The sequence below is a fragment of the Syngnathoides biaculeatus genome, chromosome 6 (assembly GCF_019802595.1).
Source record: "Syngnathoides biaculeatus isolate LvHL_M chromosome 6, ASM1980259v1, whole genome shotgun sequence".
Taxonomy (NCBI): Eukaryota; Metazoa; Chordata; class Actinopteri; order Syngnathiformes; family Syngnathidae; genus Syngnathoides; species Syngnathoides biaculeatus.
Window position 1 is genome coordinate 11,577,516 of NC_084645.1, and position 27,652 is coordinate 11,605,167.

The window sequence follows — 27,652 nt, forward strand, 5'->3', positions numbered from 1 at the left end:
TCTGGCACAGACCTGTAGCTTCTTCAAAAGGCTCCTATGTCCTCCACTGGTTACCTGAATTAATGGCACCTGCGTAAACTTTTGATTAGTATAAAAGACACCAGTCCACAAGCTCAAACTGTCACTCTCCAAACTCCAGTATGCCGAAGACCAAAGAGCTGTCAAAGGACACCAGAAACACAATTGTAGACGTGCACCAGGCTGGGAAGACTGAATCTGCAATAGCTAAGCAGCTTGGTGTGAAGAAATAAACTACGATCGCAATTATTTAAAAAAAATGGACAGCGACAACGCCAAAACATCACTGCTCTAGATGAGATCTGCCTGGAGAAATGGACCAAAATATCAGCAACAGAGAGTGAAAACTTTGTGAAGACTTACATGCGTTACAGTTGACCCATCATTGACATTGGTGTATAAAGTATTGAGATCAAATTTTGTTCTTGAACAAATACTCATTTTACAATATAATTAGCTCATAAATTCTTTAAAAAAAACCAACCTGATTTTCTGGATTTTTTTGCACGCCCTCTCATTTTGTGTCGTATAGGAGAGGTATACTTGTGATGAAAATTTTAGGCCTCATTTTCATAAGTGGGGGAACTTGCACAATTGATGGCTGACAAAATACTTTTTTGCCCTAGCCCTACTGTATACACATAAAAAATAAGTTATCAACGGCCGAATGCAACTGTTTTTGAAGGTTTGCAGTTTCAGGCTCCAAAACTACTGTTGTGTAAAAGAATTAATTTTCTGTTAAAACGTGTGCTGTTTAAATGGCCCCAAAAGGAGAACAAAATCATAAAATGTACCCATGAGTGCCTCCCCTCCAGAAAATAGTGTTCCCTGGGGGTCATCCTCTGAGCTCGACTTCTCTGGAATCTCCATCTCGGTAGCATCAGCATTTGGCACCTGGACAAAAAAAGACGAGGGTGGGAAAAAAAAACTCACAACAACTCTGTGGAGACAAAATCTAACTTCACAAACTAGATGCAAACAGCCCAAAGAAAGTATCCCATTTACTTTTACAGTGGCACAGTAGTGACTGGTTATCACGTAGTTGGTTTGATTATAGTCATTCAAAAGAATAGCAGTAGACTTTTGTTTTTAAACTGCAAATTACTGTATCTTTAAATAAAAACCTCCAATCAAGTATTGTTTAAAATTGTACCAGCAAAAAACAAAAAAAAACACCAAAGGTTACAGAACATCAATCACACGCCAGTAAATAAAGGTGTCCCTCATTCTGTCTAAAATAGAAATAACCTTATGCTATTCTAAACTAGTAGCATGTTTTCAAACTAAATATTTTTCTTTAGTCTGTTAAAACACACTGGTTCTTTTGATGAATTAAAAAACTGTGTAACTGATGAAAGCAGTGTTTATCAACTTATTAAAGATGCTTGGAGGTATTTTCAAACTGAATTTGAATGAAGTGTATAAAAGTCACCTACATTGTTCTTGACTTGGTTGTTTGTTGTTTTGAGAGGAGATTTGTCCACTGGCAGACTAAACGGACTCGCATTACCGCTGGAGGGTGACGAGTTCATTCTGAAGAGGTACAGAAAATCTCAACTTAAAATAGTATCGGATATTTATGACAACGTTAGACAGGGAAAAAAAGTGCGGACAACACCCATTTTTATGATTCCCCACCTGTTAAAGTCAAGCAGCTCATTGGCAATCTGGGTTCCAATAGTTCCAGCATATATCCTCGTCTCGGGTTTGGTTGAGATGCCTGGTAAAATTGCAAGAGAGTTTTTTTCCATCTTGTAAAATAAATTAGCAATAACAAATGAGTCACCTTTACCATACTTGGAAGCCTCAATTATTTCTCTAGACAACATTGTAAAAAACATTAACTGACCTCCTAAAGCGTTTGAAGAATGTTGAGTCTTGTTCCCTGACTGACTTAATCGACTGTGATCATCATGCCTGTAGTGAGGGAAAGAAAGAGGTCTGATGAAGTGGCTACTGCATGTATGAAATAAGCAACTTGTGTAGCATATACTTACGATATAACTGTATTTGTTGACACAATATATTCAACTTCTTTGGTCCATGGGTTCACAAAACTAAACCACTGACTTTGCAGTGTGACAAAGGAGCCATATTTAGTTTTGAACTTATAGCTGTTTGTTTCTATCTTCTCTTTACTTCGCAGTACTGAAGAGGGGACACATTCAGGATTAGAGAAAAAGATTGTCACTATGTTTCACTACCATCTAAGAACTGCTAAGAAATTCAGCTTACCTTTTCGATGGCTGTCAGCTAAATGCGGTAAGTCATCTTGGTGGAAGTACTCATAGCATGAAGTCCCAAGCAATTCTTGGGGAAGGTAACCAAGAATAGTTGTTGCTCTGTGAAGTATCAGCCATTGTTGAAATTCCTTTAAACCACTCGTGATTAACAGTGTAAAAGCAATGAAACATGACAAATATCCAAATGGAATTCAATAACAAAATCTGGCAGTAAAGAAATCAACACTGGTGAATTTGTGTACATGGACACTCATGATTCATTTTAATTAACAAAAAAAAAAAAAAACACTCCCGCAATGTTTTTTTCTGATGAAATGTTTGAAAGAATACAGCGATCAAATTCCAGTTTACCTTTGATCAACAAAGGTGAACTTGCCATCCATGGTATAGCGAGTGATGAACTCTGTGGGTTTGACTCGGAAATCTCCATTAACTTGAGGCAATGAGTGGGAGTGAATGCGGCCCACAGCAACCAGACAGCTGAAATGAGAGCTATCGTGCTTGTCTGCATCGCCCTCACCCTCTGCTTCCAGCTGACTGGAGTGCCAACTGCGCATGTAGCCTGTACAGTGGACAGTACAGTATTTCTGAGACTCTGTAAACACACGCATACACAAATTAGATTTAAATAGTACATCTTCTTTGACACGTTTACACATACATACAGTGAAGAAAATTAGTATTTGAACACCCTGCTATATGAAAAGTTCTCCCACTTGGAAATCACGAAGGGGTCTGAAATTTTCATCCGAGGTGCATGTCCACTGGTAAGAGAGATAATCTAAAGAAAAATCCTGAAATCACAATGTATGATTTTTTTTTTTAAACGATTTCTGTGATACAGCTGCAAATAAACATTTAAATACCTGTCTATCAGCTACAATTCTGACCCTCAAAGACCTGTGAGTCCACCTCCACTCTATGTTTTATCCTGAATCAGATGCACCTGTGCGAGGTCGTTAGCTGCATAAAGACACCTGTCCACCCCATACAATCAGTAAGACTCAAACTTGTAACATGGCCAAGACCAAAGAGCTGTCCAAAGACACCAGAGACAAAATTGTATAACTTTACACAGCTGGAAAGGGCTACGGCGAAATTCCCAAGCAGCTTGATGAAAAAAGGTACACTGTTGGAGCAATCATTAGAAAATGGAAAAAGCTAAACATGAAGGTCAATCTTAATCGGAGTGTAGTTCCATGCAAGATATCACCTTGTGGGGTCTCAATGATCCTTAGAAAGTAGAGGAATCAGTCCAGGATTACACGACAGGACTTGGTCAATGACCCGAATAGAGCTGGGACCACCGTTTTCAAGGTGAGTGTTGGTAATACACGAAGGTGTCATGGTTTGAAATCATGCATGGCACGGAAACTTTCCCCTGCTTAAACCAGCACATGTCAAGGCCCGTCTTAAGTTTGCCAATGACCATTTGGATGATACAGAGGAGTCATAGGAGAAAGTCTTGTGGTCAGATCAGACCAAAATAGAACGTTTTGGTCATAATTCCACTAACCGTGTTTGGAGGAAGACGAATGATGAGTTCCAACCCAAGAACACCATCCCTACTGTGAAGCATGGGGGTGGTAGCATCATGCTTTGGGGGTATTTTTCTGCACATGGAAAAGGACGAATGCACTGTATTAAGGAGAGGATGACCGCGGCCATGTATTGTGAAATTTGGGAGAACAACCTCTTTCCCTCAGTCAGATCATTGAAGATGGGTCATGGCTGGGTCTTTCAACAAGACAATGACCCAAAGCACACAGCCAGGAAAACCAAGGAGTGGCTCCATAAGAAGCATATCAAGGTTCTGGCGTGGCCTAGCCAGTCTCCAGACCTAAACCAAATAGAAAAACCTTGGAGGGAGCAGAAACTCCGTGTTTCTCAGCGACAGTCCAGAAGCCTGTCTGATCTAGAGAAAATTTGTGTGGAGGAGTGGGCCAAAATCCCTCCTGCAGTGTGCAAACCTGGTGAACAACTACAGGAAACGTTTGACCTCTGTAATTGCAAACAAAGGCTACTGTACCAAATATTAACATTGGTTTTCTCAGGTAATGAAAAACTCATTTGCAGCTGTATATCACAAATAAATTGTTTTTTAAAAAAACATACATTGTGATTTCTGGATTTTATTTTTTTTTTTAGATTCTCTCTCACAGCGCACATGCACTTAAAATGAAAATTTCAGACTCCTCCATGATTTCTAAGTGGGATAACTTGCAATATAGCATGGTATTTATCTTCTTCATTGTATATGGACAAAATCATTGATAACCCCGTTAATACAAGAAAAGCCTAGAATGGGCATAGAAATAACTTGAATCTGACATACGTAATTAATACAAATTAAATAACACTTTTGAAATTTGGTTAAACAGAATAGAAAAAAAAAACCCCTCATGATACAGTCCTGGACAAGAATGATGATCTCTTAATGGTCTCCTTAAATGGATGTTGCACAACCTTTTCAAGCAAACGCAGCAATCAAACCATTTTCAAAACTGTCAATGAGAATTCTGCACCTATCACCAGGTATTTTGGCCGGTTGTCACAGGTTTGAAGTGTGCTTTCTCCATTTGGCATGTTTCAGGTCCTTCTACAGATTATCAATGAGATTTAGATCAGGGCTCAGAGAAGGCCACTTGAGAATAATTCACTGTTTCGCTCTTCGCCATTCTCAAGTGTTTTTAGCTTAGTGTTTTGGGTCATTATGATGTTGCAAGACTCATGACCTGTGACCGAGTCCAAGCTTTCTGACACTGAGCACCACATTTCTGTCTAGCAAGGGTAAGATGCTTTTCTCAAGGATAAAATCTCAGAATTTTTTCAACTGGATCACAGAATTATTTCACTACCTTTCTTTTTTGAAGTACTTGCTTGCAATTCCTTCTCCTCCACTTTGACAGCAGTTTTGTTGCACTTCATGCGACAGAAGAAGGAGCGCCGTGCACCTGAACACAGTCGTGCACCGCCGACTGGCAGGTCAGCCTGGACCTGCAAACCAGCTACAAATACAACAATGTCACAAGGTGTATCCTCTCATTAACACACACTGAGAAAAATAACTGCTTTACTTTTTGCATCGATTAGCCGTTCCCGTGGGTACAATTCAGAGGCTGAGAGCTGCTCCTTCACTTTGCCTATATCTTTAGGGTGGACATAATCAAAGAAGCTCTGGCCAATCAGTTCTTCCTAGAGGAAGAAGACAGAACATATCAACCTGACAGACACATGGTGCCCAAGAGGTTATACAGGTAATATATCAGTTTATGAAATTCTAATTTGTAACAGATAGGACATTGATAGTAGATATTACACTTCAGCACATACTACTAAATATATTGAGTTACAAGGAGAAATGGAAACCAAGCAAGAATTGTTTTTTTATGTTTACTACAATAGCTTCTTTCCCCATAAAAAGACCACGAATTACATTATGACAACTTCCACATTATAATAGCCAATACAACAGTTTAATCGATTTTTTTCTTTAGTAAATAAATGTTTGATTGAAACCGTCAGTTATTAATTAGACATTTATTGTTGTCACTGTAATTTGCAGTGATGTACACTAGTACTTCATCATCAAAACTGATATACACAATATTTGATACAGCTCTTGTATCAGATATTTGTAAAGTTGTGGTCATAGACAATAAGTCATCATGATCTTTCAGCTCATTGGTGTGTCCTGTTTTTAGGTAAGGCCCATATAACGTGTCAGGAGAATCACATGCTGCAGGTACACGAAAAATTAAAGAAATAAAACCAAACCAACAAATTAAAAAAAAAAACAAAAACAAAACGTGTTACCCGACTATAATTTAATATCTTCGTGATGGACTCAGAGACAAAAACAATTTTCCCACGATCACAGCCGACTACAAACAGGAACCCATCTGCAGCCTGCACAACAACAAAAAGAGAGACTCTGAAGGATATGGTGCGCCAGTGTGATAACATTGTCAAGAAACTATAATGATGTCATGGAGACTTTCTGTTAAATATTTATATATATGAAAAACACTGAAGCCTCTGAATTAGATCAGAACATGGTAGGTTATTGTAAATCAAGTGAGACAGCACGTATTCTTACCTTTAAAATGAGATGTTTGAGCTCCTCATCAGCCAGGAATGATGGTTTGTAGTTGGTGTCAGAGAGAGAGCTTGCAGAACCTGAAAAGTGGGAGACTTTAAAAACTATTCCAAAAGGAGTTATATATGTTCAATAATGAAAAATTGTCATGATTCAACATTTTCCTAAACTTGCTTAAAATATTATTTTGCACTGTAATGATGTAATTTGAGGGCACCCAAATATTCTGTAAAATGCATGTAGTAATGATGGCATAGTGGAAATTTAAGGTTTCCCTACATTTATTGTACCATTTATTTTAATTTTATAATCTTTGATGTACTTTTATTGGAAATGCTCAAAATGTTCTTTTTCAAGCTATTCTTGTTAGTCTTTTCCACCTTGCATTTGGGACAGCCAGGTTTTGCATTAATGTGCAACATGTAAATGCGCCTTGCTTTAATTGGATCACTCATCTTCCCTATTTTAAATATGGTGGTCTGAGTTTTACTCATGGCATCTGCTGGCGTAGGTGTCTTGAAGACAGGTGTCAAACTCATGGCCCGGAGGCCAGATCTGGCCCGCCCCATTTTTTATGTGGCTGCAAAAATAATAATTAACTTCATGTTTTTGTTAAAGTACCACAATTGCAATTTGTCTTCAGTTTTAATAATGTTGAGACATTCCCACTGTTTTTTTTTTCCAAGCCCCGATTTAAAATGAATTGAATAGTAACAGAAACATTTTTTTCCCTCCATCCATCCATTTTCTTAGCCACGTATCCTCATGTGGGTCTCAAGGAGTGCTGGAGCCTATCCCAGGACATGCAAACTCCACACAGGCGGGTCCGGGATTGAACCTGGGACCTCAAAAACTGTGAAGTCAACGGTGTCCAGCTGATACACCGTGCCGCCTCATTTTTTTTATTCGATTCTGACTTCACAACTAGTTAGCAAGCAGTCATAACGATGTTCCAGCCTTCGATCCTATGTTCAGACTCTCATCCCCTGTAAAACATTGACAGCAGGGTTATTTATATATACTAAATACCCATATGCTTCATTTGTCCCTCCCACTTCAGTCTTCAACGAAAATTCACTGGTGCGCTTGTGTCCAATGACGGTGTGCTGTGAGCAGCCCCAACCACCGTGACAAGTCATCAAGTGGTTCCTTAGATTTCCTCTTTTCTTTGCGAGTCTACTCCCTGTTGCAGCCCCTCTGTGCTGCAACCAAGCTATGTTACGCTTTGAGTGGTCACAGTGGCCAGCTAGACATCCATACTGTTTTACTAACATTATGAAGCCCAATTCACCAAGAGTTGGATTCAGTGTTGTCGCTAGACTTTTTTTCTTTTTTTTTTTTTTTTTAAAGAGTGGCTTGAGCCCTTGACCACCCTAAGAAAATCTTTGGTTGTATGTTTAAGGTGAAGTATTATATTCCTGGCGGCACGGTGGTTCAGCTGGAAAGGGTTGGCCTCTCAGTTCTGAGGTCCTGGGTTCAATCCCGGACCCGCCTGTGTGGGGTTTGAATGTTCTCCCCGTGCTGTATGGGTTTTCTCCGGGCACTCCGGTTTCCTCGCACATCCCAAAAACATGCAACATTAATTGGACACTCTAAATTTCCCCTAGGCATGATTCTGAGTGTGGCTGTTTATATCCATGTGCCCTGCGATTGGCTGGCAACCAGTTCAGGGTGTATCCCGTCTCCTGCCTGTTGACACCTGGGATAGGCTCCAGCACTCCCGCGACCCTCGTGAGGATAAGCAGCTAAGAAAATGGATGGATAATATATTCCTACCTCCTCTAAAACCAATTTTCCGACCCCCAAAACCAATATTGATTTACCACACTCCACCCCTCATCGACAAGTACGTTTTAGGACAAAATATTTTTCCATCCCAAAAATAAATAAATAAATAAAAGTAAAAACATAGCGATAACTCAGTTTAGACTGTTGGCCAAGACTAATAACCAAATACCGTGTTGTTGTTCAGCTAAGTTGTGTGAGGGGGGTACGAAACCCGAACTGGGCAGGCACTTGAATATTAATTGAGAAAATGATATCACACTGTCAGCAACTTTAAGTCTACTTTTTAATCATATTTCTTGGTTTAAATTGCACTTTTATATATTTTTATGTCATTTTTATTGTTTCTATCCCATTTTAAATGTTTTATCTCTTTGTTTTCAAATACTTTTAATCATATACAGCACATTGAGTTACCTCGTGTATGAAATGCACAATACAAATAAATTTGTTTTGCTTTACTTTGCTTTAGTTCAAATGCAAATCAGGTGACTCCCTTTTGCATTCAATTGACAAACTACATTGATTAAACCATGTCACAGACTCATTTCGATCTCTTATGCATAAGAGAGTAGAAAAACCTGCATTCTGATGGTAATATATTAAGAATAGTTTGTTAATAAGTCCCATTATACCTACCACCAACTCCAGGCCTATTATAACAGCAATTTTTGTGGAACATAGTTTATTTACCGATCTGACGCAGACTGCCCTTTAATCACACAAATTTGCCATTTATATCATTGTTTACATTTTGCACATTGTGATCAATATTGTACAGTATTGAAAGCAAATATTGACTAAAATGCAGTAAAAATTATTGATATAAAAATAATCAACATTTCAGCATTCGGGGGAGGTCTGACTGGTGGTTGATGGTAACCTCGCACATTTTCAGAAAGAGCAATTTGGTCTGCCACCTGATTTGCTTGGGATTTGGAATTTAACACCCATTATTTGAGGTCTTAGTAAAAAAGCCTTCTTAGAGTTGCTCTAAGCCAGGGATCTCAAGTTGGCGGTCCGCGGGCTGTGTGCAGCCCCCAAGATGATATTTTGTGGCCCTGACCTGACTTCTTTTCCTTTCACCTTGTCCCGTTAGGGGTCGCCACAGCGTGTCATCCTTTTCCATCTATCTTATCTCATGCATCTTCCTCTCTAACCCCCACTGTCATCATGTCCTCCCTCACAACATCCAACCTTTTCTTTGGTCTTCCTCTGGCTCTTTTGCCTGTCAGCTCCATCCTCAGCACCCTTCAACCAATATACTCACTCTCTCGCCTCTGAACATGTCCAAAGAATCTAAGTCTGCTCTCTCGAATCTTGTCCCCAAAACATCCAACTTTGGCTGTCCCTCTAATGAGCTAATTTCTAATCCTGTCCAACCGAGAACCTCAGCATTTTGATTTCTACTATCTTTCTGCCACTTCCTGGTCATTCACCCTTGCCTCTTCTACTCTTCCTTCTCTCCCATTTTCTTCATTCAGTAACTTCTCAAAGTACTCTTTCCATCGACTTAGCACACTACTGGCACCAGTCAACATATTTCCATTGCTATCTTTAATCAGCTTTACTTGCAGCACATCCTTCCTGTCTCTATCCTCCACCTTACTGTGAAAGTTAAATGATTTGATTTATTATTACTTATTTATTGATTTATCTGAATGGCACTTTTACAGTGTTGTGTGTGGAGCTGACGAACCTATCAATCACGGTGGGGTAGTGGCTTTTGGGGGCGTGACATCGACCAGGCTTGATGCAAGCAGAGAAACAATTTTCATTGAGTAAAAGTTACAGTGGTGTTGCCATGGACTTTTATTAGCAGCTTTGCACACAACTTATTTACACCAGCGTCCTTGCTTATCTAAAGAATATAAAAGACATTTTTTAAAATTCGTCACGTAAATTGTGTGCATGTGCGCCGAGGCTGCGGCCCAGCCTCAGCCAGAATGTGCTTTTAGTGGCCCTGAGGTGAATTGAGTTTGAGAAAACTTCCATCTATCGTGGTGGATCTGGATGGATAGCATATCAACTGCGATAAGCACAGGTTCACTGAAATCTTATTAATAAATTTCCCACTTCAAAGTGGTACCATGGTTGAAAAAAAGCCAGATAGAACAATACATGGAGAGGCCTGCAATGAGTCTGAATATGTTTCTATTAGTAGAAGGGGCCAAACTATCAACTGTAGTTGTGGTTCCATGTAATATTTGGTACCTCTGAGGGATTTGAGGTGCTGCACAGCCATTCTGAGCACAGTGAGTTTGTCCAGCTTTCGAGACATTGGGTTACATGTTGGAATCATGTCTGACAGCTTGTCAATAAGCGTGTTCATTTTGTCCCGCCTTCTCTTTTCAATTTGGCTGTGTGGCTCTCTGCAAAGACAAACGGTTGTTTTATTGCCGCACTTAAATGCAACAGCACATGAAAAATGGTGTTTACTACCTGAAACATTTCATTTTGGCATGTTGGTCCTCTCCATCTGAGCTGTAAAAAAAAAAAAGAAGTAAATTCATGATGAGCCACACAATGAAGTTATGGGAAAGAGTAGTGGAGGCTAGACTCAGGACAGAAGTAAGTATCTGCGAGCAACAGTATGGTTTGATGCCTAGAAAGAGTACCACAGATGCATTATTTGCCTTGAGGATGCTAGTGGAAAAGTACAGAGAAGGTCAGAAGGAGCTACATTGTGTCTTTGTGGCTCTAGAGAAAGCCTATGACAGAGTACCAAGAGAGGAACTGTGGTACTGAATGCGTAAGTCTGGTGTGGCAGAGAAGTATGTTAAAATAGTACAGGACATGTATGATGGCAGAAGAACAATGGTGAGGTGTGCCTTTGGTGTGACAGAGGAATTTAAGGTAGAGGTGGGACTGCATCAGGGATCAGCTCTGAGCCCCTTCCTGTTTGCGGTGGTAATGGATAGGCTGACAGATGAGGTTAGACTGGAATCCCCTTGGACCATAATGTTCGCAGATGATATTGCGATATGCAGTGAAAGCAGGGAGCATGCAGAGGAACAATTAGAAAGATGGAGACATGCACTGGAAAGGAGAGGAATGAAGATTAGCCGAAGTAAAACAGAATATATGTGCGTGAATGAGAAAAGTGGAGGGGGAAGAGTGAGGCTACAGGGAGAAGAGATAGCGAGGGTGGACAACTTCAAATATTTAGCGTCAACAATCCAGAGCAATGGTGAGTGTGGTAAGGAAGTGAAGAAACGGTCCAAGCAGGTTGGAACAGCTGGCGAAAGGTGTCTGGTGTGTTATGTGACAGAAGAGTCTCTGCTCGGATGAAGGGCAAAGTTTACAAAACAGTGGTGAGGCCGGCCATGATGTACGGATTAGAGACGGTGGCACTGAAGAAACAACAGGAAGCTGAACTGGAGGTGGCAGAAATGAAGATGTTGAGGTTCTCGCTTGGAGTGACCAGGTTGGATAGCATTAGAAATGAGCTCATTAGAGGGACAGCCAAAGTTGGATGTTTTGGAGACAAGATTCGAGAGAGCAGACTTCGATGGTTTGGACATGTTCAGAGGTGAGAGAGTGAGTATATTGGTAGAAGGATGCTGAGGATAGAGCTCCCAGGCAAACGAGCGAGAGGAAGACCAAAGAGAAGGTTTATGGATGTGGTGAGGGAAGACATGAGGGCAGTTGGGGTTAGAGAGGAAGATGCAGGAGATAGGCTAAGATGGCAAAAGATGACACGCTGTGGCGACCCCTAATGGGACAAGCCGAAAGGAAAAGAAGATGTTCACACTTGATTAGAATGTATTCCGCACACATACACACATACATACATACATACATACATAGCTCTGTGAAAAAGTATTTCAGTTTGTTTTTGGATATCTATCACACAAAGGTTTGAAATCATTCAACCAATTTTAATATCACTCAGAGCCAACCCGGGGAAATACAAAAGCTTTCAAATGACAATTCAAGACGTTCAATTCAAGGTGTAGCGGTGGTATGTGGAGCCAGGAGGAACGGTGAGTACATCACAATATGACTACAACAGACCAATCACAAGAGATGATCTCTGCAGCATTTGATGCACAGCAACATTTTTTGTCATGTACACGTCAACTGACCGATGCATCGGTTACTTGATGTAATGTGGGCGTTGTCAGCCGCGCATGAGTATAGAGAAGCGTTTAGAGTATATGAGTAGAGCATATGTCTGCTATGCTGGTTAGTGAACTGTTGACAGTTTCCCTCCACCTGTTTTATCTACCTAGTGTGTTTCAACAGCTCCATTACACCACAGTGTATACATCCACGAGGATTTTTTTTTTGGGTTATCCCCTAACTTTAGATCACACAATTTGTAAGAAATACAATCATGCTTGGGGCTGAAGAAAAATATCTCCAGTGGAGAAATGGTGACTACACCATATTGAAGTGACGGGACTGCTTTATTGTAACGTTTAATTCCAGGGGTAACCGGATGGGGGGAATCACAGATTATAGCTTTAACTTTCCATATGATCCAGTTGTTTGCGCATCTACAAAGCAAACGGCATTCTGCCAGGAGCTTGCTGCATCATGAATGGCGCGGTGGGCATTGCCACAACAATGAAAATTTATTGAGTCCATAAAAAAACACCCGTGCCCATTGCATTTCTTTACTGTATAAGACACCTTACTCTGCTTCTCACTGGCTAGCAACAAGACAGTATTCATACTTTTGATTCACTGTGCATGGAAGCTCTTCAATAATGTACACAACACCTACTCGTTTTGGTCCTCTTCCATATCTGCATTGGTGATGGGGGCCAATCTTGTTTCCCTAAGAATAAAAAGACAAAATAGGAATAATAAAGCTCATTTGTAGTAATTGGCTTCAAGAATGGTTAGAAGAGGGATTGGCAACCCTCAGCTCCAGAGCTGCATGCAGCTCTTTAGACCCTCCTTTGTGGCTCTTGGGAGCTTTTTCAAAAAAGCATGAAAATGGAAAAAGATGGGTGAGGAAAATATAATTTATTTTTATTTTAAAATGGTTTCTGTAGGAGGTGTAACATGACACAGACATTATCATTTTTCAATGCTGTTAAAATGTGTGGAATAAATATTAAATGTCAACATCTCTGTCAATGAAGATTAGCGTCGTGTCCTACGACACGTGCTTCTTTGATCTCGGCGTGGCAAGTGGCTGTTGCCAAGAAATTGGCGGGTGTGATGGGCCATGGATCGCAAAGGGAAAGAAAGAGAAAAAGATGGCTGAGGCGATCAGAGTATTCAACAGTGCTTGGACCGAATCATTTCCTTTCATTCCCAACGCAGGTTTTATAACATGTCTGCTATGTAATGAGAAGTTCTCCAACAACAAAAAGCAATGTGGGAAGATATTTCCAGGGAAGACATGTTACATCTGTAGCAGAGTACCCAGGTGGGAGTTAAAAAGTCACTCACCAGAAAGCCCAGCTTGCCCAAAGCCACAAATGGGAGTGAAATTGAAAGGCTCGCAACACCTGAGAAACTTGTTTTGAAATATGGAATGCTCTTCCTGACAGTAACAGGAACATGAAGAAATATGCATTTGGAGCTATGTTTTTATGAACACACCTGTGCAAGCAAATATTCTTGAACATCAATTACATTAAATCCAAATACCGCAAACACCTCACAGATGAGATCTTGCAGTCATGTGTCAAGATTTAAAGTCACATATTACATACCCGATGTTGAGAAATTGTCGAGTGACTGTCTGACAAATGAAGTTACATTAAAAGGGTAAGAACACAATTCTGTCACAGGAACATATTTAGCAAGAAAGCTTTAGAAATTGGTTTATTTTTGACAGTATATTAGGAAAGACACAGAGGGATATTGTTTTGTTGCTCAAGTCTGGGAATGGTTGTGTTGTAGATGTGTGTGACAAAGGAGAGGAGGATCCTGCTTTTTACTTTGCATTGAAATACCTAGCATTTGTGAAAAACCAGAGAATGAAAAGGAACTTAAAATTTTAATGTTACATACTTTACCTTTTCAAAAGGATGTCATTTTATCATTTAAGCAGGCTGTGTTTTAATTGCAGAGTGTGATTCATCATACTCGTCCAATTGACCCCTGCGTAGAAATTGCGTCATCCCCGTCGCTGACCAATTAGAGGCCAGAGATCTGCATAAACCACGCCCCTTGTTGGCGACCGCCATTACCTCAGACAAAGTCGCATGGTCCAGTATAGCTTTTGTTAGCGTTTTATCACGTATTTGGGTTCCTTAACAATAGATATGGTGAAGAGGTGTAGTCACGGACTTTGTAATAGTGACGACAGGTATCCTGATAGGCTAGTTGGTGGAGTTCAATTCGTACCCTTTCCAAAACCGAAGACCGAGTACGAAAAATGTCTTCGATGGATCAAACTTTGTGGAAGATCGCATGATCAACTGAATCCATCTAAAATCCACCGGAACAGATATGTTTCCATGAAGGTAAGCCCTATATTTGATTTTCAATACATGTCTCATATAAATGAATTAGCAGTTCTTCGCTTGCATAACATAGCTACGTGTGAATGATTGACACATTTGATCTGTGTTGAACGATATTTTGTGATGATTTGACTGCACAAACGCGTCTCTTTGTTGGCGGCTAGCGAGCTAAGCTAAACCGGATTAGCAAGTCCTAAAAGCATTCGACGTGCACCGAGACAACAAGACTGAAGGAAGGATGTTTGAGGACACTAAAGTAGTGATTGTCGTACTCGGTCGGGACTTACGTAGGTTCGGCACTAATTCAAGAATAATTATTGAGGGGAGCGCGTGACGTTACACAAAGAAAACGAGAGAAACTACTCGTGAATCAAGCCTCGCTTTCTTCTTTTCCTTCATACGGCGGTTCACAAACGGCTATACAGATACACATACAGATTCTGCACACTAGTGTGATAGTTAACACGAAAATAGGAAACTGTCAATGACGAATTCGTCTTTGGGTTATAATATATTATGTGGCTTCTCGGTCTTCCTCTGACTCCGGAAAGATCTCGCGCTAATATCAATGGTTTCTCCGTCGATATGCATGGAAATACCATTGAAATACCCCTCGCTGAAACACTTGAAGCCCTGCTGTCTGCTCTTCAACGGTATTTCACTATTCGCTAAGAATCCGAGTGAAAAATCAATGGTAAATCGGACAATTTCGCTCTCGTCTTTTCTTCCTGGGATGCCATTTTGCTAAATGTTTGTCTGAGGTTAGCAACAGTGGGGTGACGTAACTTCAGGAGGCGTGGTTAAGTGCCCTGTACGGAGGGGTCAATTATAGCCTTTTCATTTGGCTGTTGCCGCCATTAGGAAAAAAGAGAAGAGGACTGTGCATTATTTTATTTTATTAATTGAAATTAAATTTGCATATTTTGCTAGTACATACCTTTTCAAAAGGCTGCTGTTTTATTTTTATAATGGCAGGATGTGTTGCACTGATATAGGGGAAAAAAGAAGCGGATAGCATTTTACTTCCGTGGGGAGGGCTGAAATTACAGGACGCATGTTTGAGTTTATTTTTTTTAATCCTCAAAATAAATTTGACCAAAAATTGTTTTTTTATTATATTATCATATTATTTTATCAAAGCAACGAAACATAAGATCAATAATGGAAGTTAAACTTAAAACACCATCATACAGCAGGGTGGTGTGCCATTCTCGTCAGGATGTGCTACAGGTAAAATAAACATTTAAACATGAATGCTCATGATGTCATTTCAATAGTGGGCTGATATAGACACAGCATATGTTACCTGCATAATGAGGCTTATATAAGAACTTGAATTTTTTGCAGTTACAGAAAGGTTTTTTTTCCTTGGTCCAATATGGCTATTTTAACATTTTGGGTTGCCAACCCCTGGTTTAGAAGAACATAACGCAAAGCATTGCCATACTTACTGGTTGTCCACACTGCCCTTTCGCTTCCGGGGCATCTCCATGGTCGTTGACATGCCAACCATCGAGGATTGTGTCATCAGGCCGGACAGAGAAATGCAGTTCATTTGGTTTTCCTCAACCAGTACATCTTCTGGGGGATCAAAATGGTGCTTTAGCGACTGAAATAGAATCTCCTGATTTACCAAAGTATTATTCATGTTGGATTAACATATTCACAAATAAAACAGGAATGTCACCAATATTCAATCAAAGCACACAGGTGTCCTCTCCTATTGGGGACCCAGAGGGTGACAATGACAAAAGTACCAATATCAAAAGAATATAGTTACTCCTACTGTGCTCATTAGTGACAATTTACAAAGCATGAACATGTGATTCTTATTCACAAACAGATCAATATTCTGCGATTGAGTCACATTTTTAAAGTGGTATTAGCGCAGCCTGACATCTTGCTCTAATCCTGTTCATCGTCTCGAGAGCAATAGAGTCTTTAGGTTACTGTAAATAACTCACCTGCTGTTGTCCCTTTAGAAATAGAAGCTACTGGTACTTTACTTTCCACAGCACTGAAGCAAGATTGTATATTACTCAACTAACTGCTCCATATTCATATGCTTAAAGGTCAAGTGTCATTAAACGGATGATTTTTGGTATATTATTAATGAAAAACCCACAGCCAATAAGCTTTTTGCAACTCTCGCCATGAAAATCCTCTCGAGGGATTTCTTTTCGAGAAGAAGCAGGAAGTGACGTACAGGACAGAGGTGGCCCCTAGTGGACTCGTTTGTTTCCATTAGTTTTACCTCCGGGAAGGTAGCTCGTTGTTCCTTCGTGTTAGCCAAAATGCCGGCTCATTGCATTGCTGGACATTGCTTGAACAATCGGGAGAATGCAGTTACCCTTCATAAGTTTGAAAGAGACCTTGTTCGTTGTGAAAAATGGATTGCGCGGGTGCAGAGGACGAGAGCTTTGTGGGTTCCAAATAACAGGTAGGTCTTTCTCATAACGTAGCAAAAGATCCGCGTATGAAATGTGTCTATGTGCGCGTCCCGCAGCCAACAATGTCTTGATAGTGTTCATCACGTACTGCGGTGACTTTGAACATACCCCTAAAGCAACATAGCTAGGCTCCATCTCCTCCTTATATGCCACCACGGGCACCGAAACTCTGCCACACCGGCTGAGGCGCCGCGTTCGGCGGTCACAGCTTCTGCAAAGGCTGCGGGCTTTGCGACGGGGGCGGCTCTGAAGAACCCAGCCGAGAATGTGTTACTCAGTCGCGTGCGTGCATCAAGCGCCCCGGCTCGACTGTGACTAAAGCAGCACAGCTCGGCTCTGTCATAAGCCACACCGGCCGGCTGCGATGAGCCGCAATCCAGCTAGAGGTTATTCTGAAAGAATTAAAGGAGCATTTGGCAAAAATGCAGAGTATAACAGAAAGAGCTGTAATGCATATCTCCCAAGTGGCGCGAAGAGGGCGAAAGAAGAAACCTCGTAAAATAGAACAAGCGCAAATCCGTTCATTCACCACTGGGCTGTCAGCGCAGTGGAATCCGGAGGAGTGGAACAGGGATATGTGGGGGGATAAGACCGGACCCGCCACCACAGACTGGGTTGTATCCCTCGTTAAAGGGGTTGCAGATTGTAAGATAAGCTTACACATTTCACAGAGGCCTGTGAAATGTATCTCCTCATGTGTCATAAATCTTTTTTAATTACTCTGTTGCTGTGCAGGGATGTGTGTGTGTGCTGTTTGTCTATGGGAAGTTTAAGAGCTCAAGGTGACTGCAAATTTATGATAGTTGCATTCTTGTGGGTTTTTGTAACAGGAAGAACTGTGTCTACTCAGAGGACACCCGGCCTTGAGAAGATTAACTCTCTCTGTATAACAACTTTACTTGTCTTGTGAAACCTCTCTCCCCCTCCCTATGTGTGAAACTCAATAAAATGTGTGGTTTTGGGGGGGCTCGGAGAGAGTCTTACGTGCGGGTGTGGAGGATATGTTCTGCTCCTCCAAGCTCTCCCTAAACTGCAGTTTAGTAAAAAATAACTCTGCCTCTGTCTCAATCATTCTATCCTGGTGCTGTGAGCTCCTGGGACCACATTGAGCGAGAAGTCCGTGCTTAGGACCTAACAAGATACACCCTTTCACGCGACGAAAAGCGCAGCGACGCGTGATACCAGATCGAATCCAGGATCTGATGGGGGCGGACGGTCAACCAATTCCGGACGAAAATGGCGAGCGAGTGCGAGGGCTGGTCCCACAAGTGCAGCCAGAGCCAGAATTGTTCATGACTAGAGAAGATTATACACAGGTCGGCATGGTTGTTTTGGGAGTATCAAGATGGCAGATGGCGTTGTTTTTGTTTAGATCAGTGCATTAAACAGTGAGGATAACGCAGTATAGGAAATGAATGAATGTTCACTTTTGCACATAATACTGCTTACAACCATACCCTTATCGTGCGTGTATGTGTTTGTACGGATGTGTGCGCGCGTGGGTGATGCCTTTCTATCGTGCGTGTGGGTGTTTGTACGCGTGTGTGCGTGCACGGGTGTTGCCTTTCTATCGTGCGTGTACGCGTTTGTACGCGTGTGCGCGCGCGGGTGTTGCCTTTCTGCAAGTGTTTCAATAGACTTAACGGTACAAAGATATTTGTTTACTGAAAAAGCTATCCATATACTATATTGTATGCTTGTCATATCTTCTGAATAATGTGCACTATGTTTGCATGTACAGTTTTACAAAGGATGCACCAGTTCCTTTTTGTTAACTACGACTGTGTCTTTTGAAGTATATGATGTGGAAATTTATTGGGATAAATTAGTTCAAACAGTAACAGCGTTAGTAGATACCGGGGCGGAGGCCTCAATAATTTATGGAAATCCAGAGAAAATGAAAGGACCCCTAGTACCATTAACAGGACTAGGAGGAAAAGTGATTTTTGGAAAACATCTAAACTTACCTTTGAAAATAGGAAATATGCCTATAAAAACATATATGGTGATTATAACCCCTATCTCAGAGTGGATAGTGGGCATGGACATATTAGCCGGAATGACACTTTATTTGACACCCGGGAGATTTGAATTCGGAGCAAATCCACTGAAAATACATGCAATATTGGTGGGTAAAGTAAAAATGCCACCTTTTCCGATACCACAAGCTACACAGGTAGTAAGTCAAAAGCAATACCGGATACCTGGAGGACAGGAAGAAATTTCGGCGACCATTAAAGAATATTTAGAAGCTGGTGTATTGAAAACAGTGACGACAAACTGGAACAATCCGTTGTGGCCAGTCAGGAAATCAGATAACTCTGGGAGGATGACAGTAGACTTCCGCAGTGCCCGACACAGTGACAATTATAGAACGAGTGCAACATCATCCCGGAACGTGGTATGGGGTCATAGATTTGGCTAACGCATTTTTCACTATTCCTATTCCTGAGGATAGGATGAATCAATTTGCGTTTACCTGGGAAGGGCGCGAATACACGTTTACCAGACTACCACAGGGTTATTTACATAGTCCCACAATCTGCCACCGGGTGGTAGCAGAGCACCTGGAAAAGCTAAAAGTTCCTAAGGAAATGATACTTTAGTTGGGGAGAAGAACAACAGCGATCATTTGATATGGCGAAGGAAGCGATATAGTAAGCAGTGTCGCTGGGAAAAATGAAATCGGGACCGGTAGAATTGCAGGTGTCGGCGTTAAATGAATACGCTAACTGGAGTTTGTGGCAAAAGCAAGATAGGATTCGTAAACCCTTGGGATTCTGGTCGAGAAAGCTCCCAGAAGCAGGCCTAAGGTACACACCTTTTGAAAAGCAGCTATTAGCATGCTATTGGGCATTGGTTGAAACTGAGGCTCAAACGGTGGGCCATGAGGTGTTAATGAGAACACATATACCGATTTTGACATGGGTTAAAGGTAACCCGACGACACATAGAATAGGAATCACACAGGAAGCTAGTATTATCAAATGGAAATGGTATGTGTCTGAGCGAATTAAAATAGGGGGAAAAGGAGTCTAAAGACTGGGCAAAGACTCACGATGTAGAATGGATCTATCACATTCCCTATTATCCGCAGGCTGCTGGGTTAATAGAGCGAATGAATGGAATTCTTAAGGAAACATTAAAAAAGCTATCTCGAAACAGAACGCTGGACAAATGATGCAAAGACTTATCCGAGGCAGTGAATCAGATTAATAATAGACCGCTTGGGGCGGGAATAATGCCCCTAATACGAATGATAATGGGGGAACCGGTACAAAAATTCCAATGGGGAAATTAAAATGTGGAAAATTGATCCTCAAGCCGAAATTCCCGTACGAGCTACTCCAGGCTCAGCGGGATTGGATTTGAAAATCCTGACAAACATCACTCTGGTTCCCAACGAAATCCAAATAGTGAAAACAGGATTGGGGCTCCAGTGTCCACCAGGGACATATGGACACATTCTACCACGAAGTGGGTTATCACTAAAAGGGTTAACAATTCAAGCCGGAGTAATTGATGTGGACTATCAAGGAGAAATTGGAGTGGTATGCAAATTATTAGCAGAACAGCCCGTTACATTGGAAAGAGGGGACAAAATTGCTCAATTGGTAGTGAAGCCTTGCCTTGTAACCAAGGTAAAAGAAATACCTAAACCTGTGGTGATAACCACCAGAAGGGAGGGAGGATTTGGCTCCACTGATTTGGCAGGGGCAAAAGTTTGGGTAAAACAGCCAGACGGTCCTCCCCGAGTAGCAGAAATTATAGCTCAAGGGCAAGATGCTACTGTGAGAGTCTTATATCCTGGAGAGGAAAAATGGGTAAATGTACCGGTGTCAAAATGTTATACAAGAGAGAACTAATCACATGTTTGTAGTATCCACTATTTGTCGTAATACAGATGCCGTGTAGTATTTGCTGATTGGAAGACCATCATCGGAGAGGCGCCATGGCCGGACCAGGGAAGACCGAGGGCCCAAGAGGTGGCAGTGTCGTCTGCTGGGTCACGTGTATCCTTGTCCTTGGTGCAATGGTCCAACTCTGCTGCGCAATGACGGAGGGTGACAAATTGGAGCAGGTCCAGCGGCTCCACATAAGATGGAAAAGCAGTACCCAGGACCGTACTCAAGGAGACTACACCTGTCCAGCTTACCGAGCTTGCGGCGTGGTAAACATCACCAGCAATTGTCAGATGTGGAAATGCAAAAGGTGCCTTGGAGGAAAGGACATCCCGTTGGTGGAACAAGGATGCAACTTAACCGTCACTTCAGTGGTCCCCATGTGCCACTACAACAGGACGACCAAGACCTGCAATGAGCACAACTGGACGAGGTGGACAATTACCGTAAAAGAAACCCCGTTTTTTTTTTTTTTTTTCAACAGCACTGAAATCTCGGGACGTAACACATTTTTGTATATAATATGGGTGTTACCTGGGAAACCTAATGCTACAAGAACACACATAGCACCAGTATTAGATACCTGTACGCACATGGCACAATTCAGGGTTAAAACCCGAGTGTACTGGGAAATAAAATTCCCCGATATACCACACTGTACACAAAGACGTAGAGCTTGGTATGATACTCTCTTAGGAGGAATGGGAACACTGTATGGTGTAGCTAATGCTGCAGATAATGAAGTAACCAGAACAATGTTATCTAACACAGGGCAACATGCATCAGATGCTATACATCAGGTAGGGGTATGGCTTCCAAAAACTATGATAGGGCAATTGGAAAACACAGGTGTTTGGAAAAAGGTATTTACATGGGAGTTAAAATTATGGAATGAAACATATGATGCGTTAAAGAATCTATCACATATAGGTAATTGGACAACCTGTGCATTGCAAATGATACATGCGGAAGCTCAAAAAGAGCGATTCCAGAGAATAATGACAACGGGAAATTATCACGAATGGAGACGGATTTTGAATATTAGTAGCAAACTTTGGTTACAGTTACACTCGGAGCGAACAAAATGCAACAGTACATATTGTGCTGGGTATTGGACTCAGTACAATGTGTCTACTGTTAAAACGATATGTAAGTATCAAGTATTACCGGTGATTACTACCACAGGATTTTGGTTTCTACATCTGGATGGAGAGTGGATGGATGTGGGAACAAATACGACTTATGAGATGAAAATGTGTGACGAAACAGACAGAGGAATGGCGTGTACATTACAACAGGGACACAGCAATCCATGTTTAACCGACTCAGAGGCTCTACTTTGTGATTGGACTCGGGAGCCACGAAGGGAGATGTTGTGGCAAATCGGACCACATGCTCTATGTGTGGCAACAATGCAAAATAATTCACAAGTACCATCGGTTCCTTTCGTTGGTTGCTTATATAATGTGCACCTATGGCATTGGGGAAACCAGACGTATCGTTTGACGAATTACTCTGTGTCTAATCGGCTGACACAAGTACAATGGGATGTACTAAAGAATCCCTGGAACCTCTCACTGGAGCGTTTCAAATGCGCATTGGAACAATCCACTGAAGTTCAGAAAATTATACAGTCACATACGTCTAACATCTCTAACCTCATGGTGTCCACATTAGTAGCCAGCGGACGGGTACAACATGCTGCTAAAATAGTACAACAGTCCTCAGCCCATCACTGGTGGGACATCTTTTCAGGGATGTCAGTCATGCTAGGAGGACTTTGGTGCCCCCTCTGATTCTGTTGGTTATTGTAATAGTATTGCTATCACTATGTAATCTGCTAACGTGTATCTACGTAAGACGTATCCGAGCTGAAGTGGAGTGGGTGATTATGCAACGCATGAGATGATTGCACGCCTTGAGAAAAGTAATGGACACTTCGGTGTCGAGAACTACACTGTTAAGTTGGTGCCTCACCCCACTCATATATACATTTACGCTAGATGGCAAGGATGTTTATCACATCAATATCTTCACAGAAACCTAACGTTGCGGGAATTATGGTCCATGTTCTTTCATGACATCATGAATCACACTGGAAATGGAATAGTGTTACCATCGACGTTTGACGGGTATATCAACTAATATGTGAAGGCTCAAGAGTGGAATGAAAGGAGTGTTAATTAGTGATGCTTCCCATAACCGTCGAATACCCGAATGTATTGTGCAACCATGGTTATATAAGTTGTTTTTCACTCACTTGTTTTTCTGGTCAAGACGTCTTGACCGTTTCACTATCGTGTTCGCATGCATACACTCACTTGTTTTTCGCATATAAGTTGTTTTTCACTATCTTGTTCACATGCATACTAAAAACGAACATTGTTGTGGGATGTCTTGACAGTTATGGCTGCGTAAGATGTTTCTCAGAGCCTGAAGGACACACTTAGGTGTCAATAGTAAATCGGCTACAATTGTTGCGGCGCCAGGTGGGACGGGTAGGCCACCAGTCCTTTCTCTCGCAAGCAACTGAAAAGTATAATAGAGAGATGCAGAGTACAAACAGGTAGAGTCTGCTGCGGGTTTCGTACGGACGCCCAGCTGGTTGACAACCGGACCTCTTCCTGGGTGAACGGCTCTCCACTTTCTCGGCATAGGTAAGGGGCTCATATGATTGATTTCACGCAATGTCAACTGTGTTTTGAGAACTTGCATTTGGTCGAAATATATATGCCAGTTATTGAGGCTAAATAGCATTTGGGAATGTTGGTCTTTTGTTGAGTGTCGTCTTTGTCTCCTGAGCGCCGACCAGCACCGACCCTTTCAATAAAACAGTCTGCATTTAAATGTCCACCTCTACTCCATGTATTATCCTGAATCAGATCACGTGTGTGAGGTCGTTAGCTGCATTAAGACACGTGTCCACCCTATACAGTATTTGGTACAGAAGCCTTTGTTTGCAATTACAGAGGTCAAACGTTTCAAGTAGTTCAGGGGTGTCCAAATTCTAGCTGATAGGTGTTCCAATACTTATTTGCAGCTGTATCACACAAATAAATCATTTTTAAAAAAATCATACATTGTGATTTCTGGATTTTTCTTTTTAAATTGTCTCTCACACAGTGGACATGCACCCACAATGAAAATTTCAGACCCCTCCATGATTTCTAAGTGGGAGAACTTGCAATATAGCAGGGTGTTCAAATACTTATTTTCTTCACTGTAACATGATCATTAATTAAATCTGTGAATGAACACCTGCTATACTTAATTTGAATTTGGTAGGGTCTTCAACTTCACAAGCTTACTTCGTCAGGATACATGATTATAAAGGGTTAGCTGGTTTAGTTTATCATTTCAAAACAACAATCCTGACATGACAGAGTAATGAAACCCAAACATCCACAGTATTCTGTCATGTTACCCAGAGTCCGATGTTAAGCTTTTTTTGAAAGTTGTGGTGGCCCTGTCAGAACTTGTACTGCCCTCGTATATTCATGAGTGGATGGACCTGAACACATGGGGCTTTGCCAGGCACAAGAGGTAACATGGGTAACCCTTCCTGTGGGGTCACTACCTGCAAAAACAACCAAGGGGGTTGGGTGTGTAAATGGACCTGGATGGCGGGCAAAGGAGGGCACCTTGGGGGTCTGATTCTGATTCGATTTTACCCACATCCCAGGGGAGGCGGGGGACACTGAAATTAAGTGGACCATGTTCCGTGCCTCCATTGTTGAGGCTGTGACCGTAAGGTCAGAGACTAAAGAAGAGTAAGGAGGGGAGGAGGCAGGGAGGAGACACTGAGAAGAGGAAAGCATAATGGCAAAAGCTCCAAAGCCTAACGCTACCATGCCAATGTGGGAACATTTTGGATTCAAGCACAAACATTGGTAATAGCCAATAGAATAATTTTGTATTTCCTGAAAAGGAAGAGGGTGGCACAGTGGCGCAGCTGAAAAGCGTTGGCCTCAGAGTTCTGAGATACAGGGTTCAATCCTGGCCCCACCTGCGTGGAATTTGCATGTTCTCCCCGTGCCTGCATCAGTTTTCTCTGGGCACTCCGGTTTCCTCCCACATCCCAAAAATATGCATTAATTGGAGACTCCAAATTGCCCCTCGGTGTGATTATGAGTGTAACTGTTGTCTGTCTACATGTGCCCAGTGAGTGGCTGGCAACCAGTTCGGGGCGTAACCCGCCTCAGCCCTGTTGACAACTGGGATAGGTTCCAGCACTCGCGTGAGGTGACGCTTGTGAGGATAAGCGGCTAAGAAAATGGATGGATGGATGGATGGATGGATGGATGGATGGATGGAAAAGCAAGTAACTACTGGCATACTGAGCGATAGACATTCAAGAGGTTAACCAAGGGTATCAAATGGACTTTAGACTGATCTGATCATCTTGATCTGTACAGGGTGATTAAATTTTTTTAAGATGATCTGCTGATCAGCTAACATTGTCATAATTTGCTGAGCTGATAAAGAAAGCAAATTTATTTATCTAGCGCATTTCATACTCATGGTAACTCAATAAGCTTTACATGAATAAAAGCATTTTAATACAAAGAAATAAAACATTTAAAACAGGAAAAAAATCCATAAATGAAAATAAAAGCACAAAAACAAAAACAGCGTACTCTAAGGCGTTTGTGGGGGTGGTGTTGGGTCACTACGTCCTCCTACGGGTGATTATTTTTCAGGGAGCCTTGGTGGTGGAAGCTGTCCCGTCCACTAGGCCACTTTTGGGTGGACTCCTGGGCCCAACCCTGCCTCTCGAGTGCAGTGGGGTCCTCAGCCCCGGCATTCAAGGCACAGCAATTACAGGATACTCCTGACAGGTTTTGTGCATGCAAAACAGTATCAACTAACTTGCATGTGTCAACAGACTCTCAATGCAAGTACATTTTCGCTGGGTGTGCGGCCATTCACTCACTCCAACATATAACTATGTGGGTATCATTTTGGGTAATCTCTCATTAACACTCTGGTCCTACAGATGTTTATAATTTACATAGCTACTCCAACTGTACTTCAGTTATACAGCAGAGTCCACGGCCCTGTCCTGCATGATTCCCTTCCTGTCTTCTACCAAACTACCATATTATCCTATCCTTTCCTCTCAGTATGTAGCACTACTGACCCATACAGCAGTCTAATCCAATATATCATTTTATTAGGTATATAATGCTTTACTTTCCTCATCTTGTTTGCAGCCAGTGCTTTGTCTTTTGTTGTCTTTTTCGACATTAGTGTCCTTTAACTCTCTCCTCCTTGTTTTTTCTGTCACAACCCCTTAAAGACTTTGTTGTGATCGAGTGAACGAGTGTAATTCTCAATAAATATCCATCAGAATACAAAAGATAAAAAATAATTCCACTGTGACAGAGTAAAATTGTTTCGGCATAATAAAGATACATTAATACACTAAATGGACATTTCACATTTCAGCAACGGGAACCTGAGCTTGTCATGTAATTCTTTGCGGGGGGACTTACATATTGGTTCCCACTAATAACGTAATAATAACAGTGCGTGTATTTTAGGCATGTAGCTGCTATAGCGAAAACCATTGTCCGTGTTTGTAATGTTAATACCCAGTTTTGTGGTTCTGCTAACTTTAAGATGGCTGGTCGTTTTTAACAATGATTGAAAAAAAGACGTAAAGGTTCATTACAGTGAACACGATATACGTTACGTTTGGATTATTGACATTTGTAAAGCAATGAGACTGTAGAGTTAGACCTAACACATGCTATTAAATTGTCGAAAATAGCTCAAATTGGTACTTTTTTTTTTAGACTCGATAAACAGGCCTTGCTATGCTATGCTATGCTAATACTCGCTTCATTTTGCTGGTCTTTCAAGCTACTGCTGGAAAACGCTTGCCTTTCTTTTCAAATGTAAAGATGACAATTGACTGACCGACAAAGTATTATTCCACACAATAATCTGGAAATATAGTTAAGCGTTGCATGAACTGTCAAAAGAGCGACTTTGCTCTACTGATCTACTGACCTACTTTTGGGAATAAGTTACGGCCAATCGTTGAGGAATCAACAAGCGTAAACAACAACGCTTATCTCGCTCACCTGAAAAAAGCCAACGCGACAAGTCCAGCCACGAAAGTAGAGACATTCAAAATGTTTTTCTGATATTATTTTTTAAGATTCATAAAGAAGTCAATTACCTGCCATTTCGCCGTCCGTTGTGTCACCGCCGCCAGCGGCAGGAAGCCTGGCCGCCATGGCTCGACCCGGTGCGCTGGGGCCCAGGATTCCAATTCATGGATGAGGGGCACGAATAACGGTTTTACCCGATGCCTTTACTAAGACGTGGCGTTAAATACACAACAAAATGTTCATTATTTTTCTGCGGTCGTGTTTTCCGACGATCAACACAGGGGAGATCCTCTGTAATGTGGACGATTTGTCCGTGAAAGAGCACGGAAAAGATGAGACTTGTCTCCTCCTACCGGATCACTGTCGGTCGTGTCCCCCCCTGTCAAACCATAGTGAAGCCTGAAATATCTGACAAAAGTAAGATATAATTTGATGAAAAATGATTAAAGGAAATCAGACATTGACTTTGAATTGTGGTTCAACAAAGATTTATGGAGGCTGGGGGGACTCAAACTGGCCTGACAAAACTGATGGTAACGCTCGAAATGAAAGAAATTTAATTTCCATACTGTTTCTCCTCACTAGGGTCGTAGGTAAGAGGCCCT

At 41.5% G+C, this 27,652-nt stretch overlaps 1 protein-coding gene across 6 annotated transcripts in view; it reads right to left on the reverse strand.

The window, feature by feature from the left end:
- The window catches only part of bmal2 (basic helix-loop-helix ARNT like 2), a 33,811-nt gene extending 6,429 nt beyond the window's left edge, over window positions 1-27,382 (reverse strand). For 2 of the 6 annotated variants that reach the window (XR_009795342.1, XM_061822421.1), the window contains exons 1-16: window positions 27,116-27,380; window positions 16,028-16,157; window positions 12,878-12,931; window positions 10,588-10,629; window positions 10,360-10,517; window positions 6,361-6,440; window positions 6,078-6,170; window positions 5,339-5,456; window positions 5,120-5,269; window positions 2,613-2,856; window positions 2,254-2,360; window positions 2,016-2,166; window positions 1,868-1,935; window positions 1,657-1,738; window positions 1,455-1,551; window positions 813-912 (exon numbers count right to left, since the gene is read on the reverse strand). Coding sequence is in view for 5 of the 6 variants with exons in the window: in XM_061822421.1 (XP_061678405.1) it covers window positions 813-912; window positions 1,455-1,551; window positions 1,657-1,738; window positions 1,868-1,935; window positions 2,016-2,166; window positions 2,254-2,360; window positions 2,613-2,856; window positions 5,120-5,269; window positions 5,339-5,456; window positions 6,078-6,170; window positions 6,361-6,440; window positions 10,360-10,517; window positions 10,588-10,629; window positions 12,878-12,931; window positions 16,028-16,157; window positions 27,116-27,173 (1,732 nt within the window). In the remaining variant the exon portion in view is untranslated. Of the gene's footprint in view, window positions 1-812; window positions 913-1,454; window positions 1,552-1,656; window positions 1,739-1,867; window positions 1,936-2,015; window positions 2,167-2,253; window positions 2,361-2,612; window positions 2,857-5,119; window positions 5,270-5,338; window positions 5,457-6,077; window positions 6,171-6,360; window positions 6,441-10,359; window positions 10,518-10,587; window positions 10,630-12,877; window positions 12,932-16,027; window positions 16,158-27,115 lie in introns of all 6 variants that reach the window. The other 4 variants (XM_061822418.1, XM_061822419.1, XM_061822417.1 and 1 more) reach the window with 4 other exon arrangements.
- Between the last annotated feature and the right edge of the window lie 270 nt (window positions 27,383-27,652).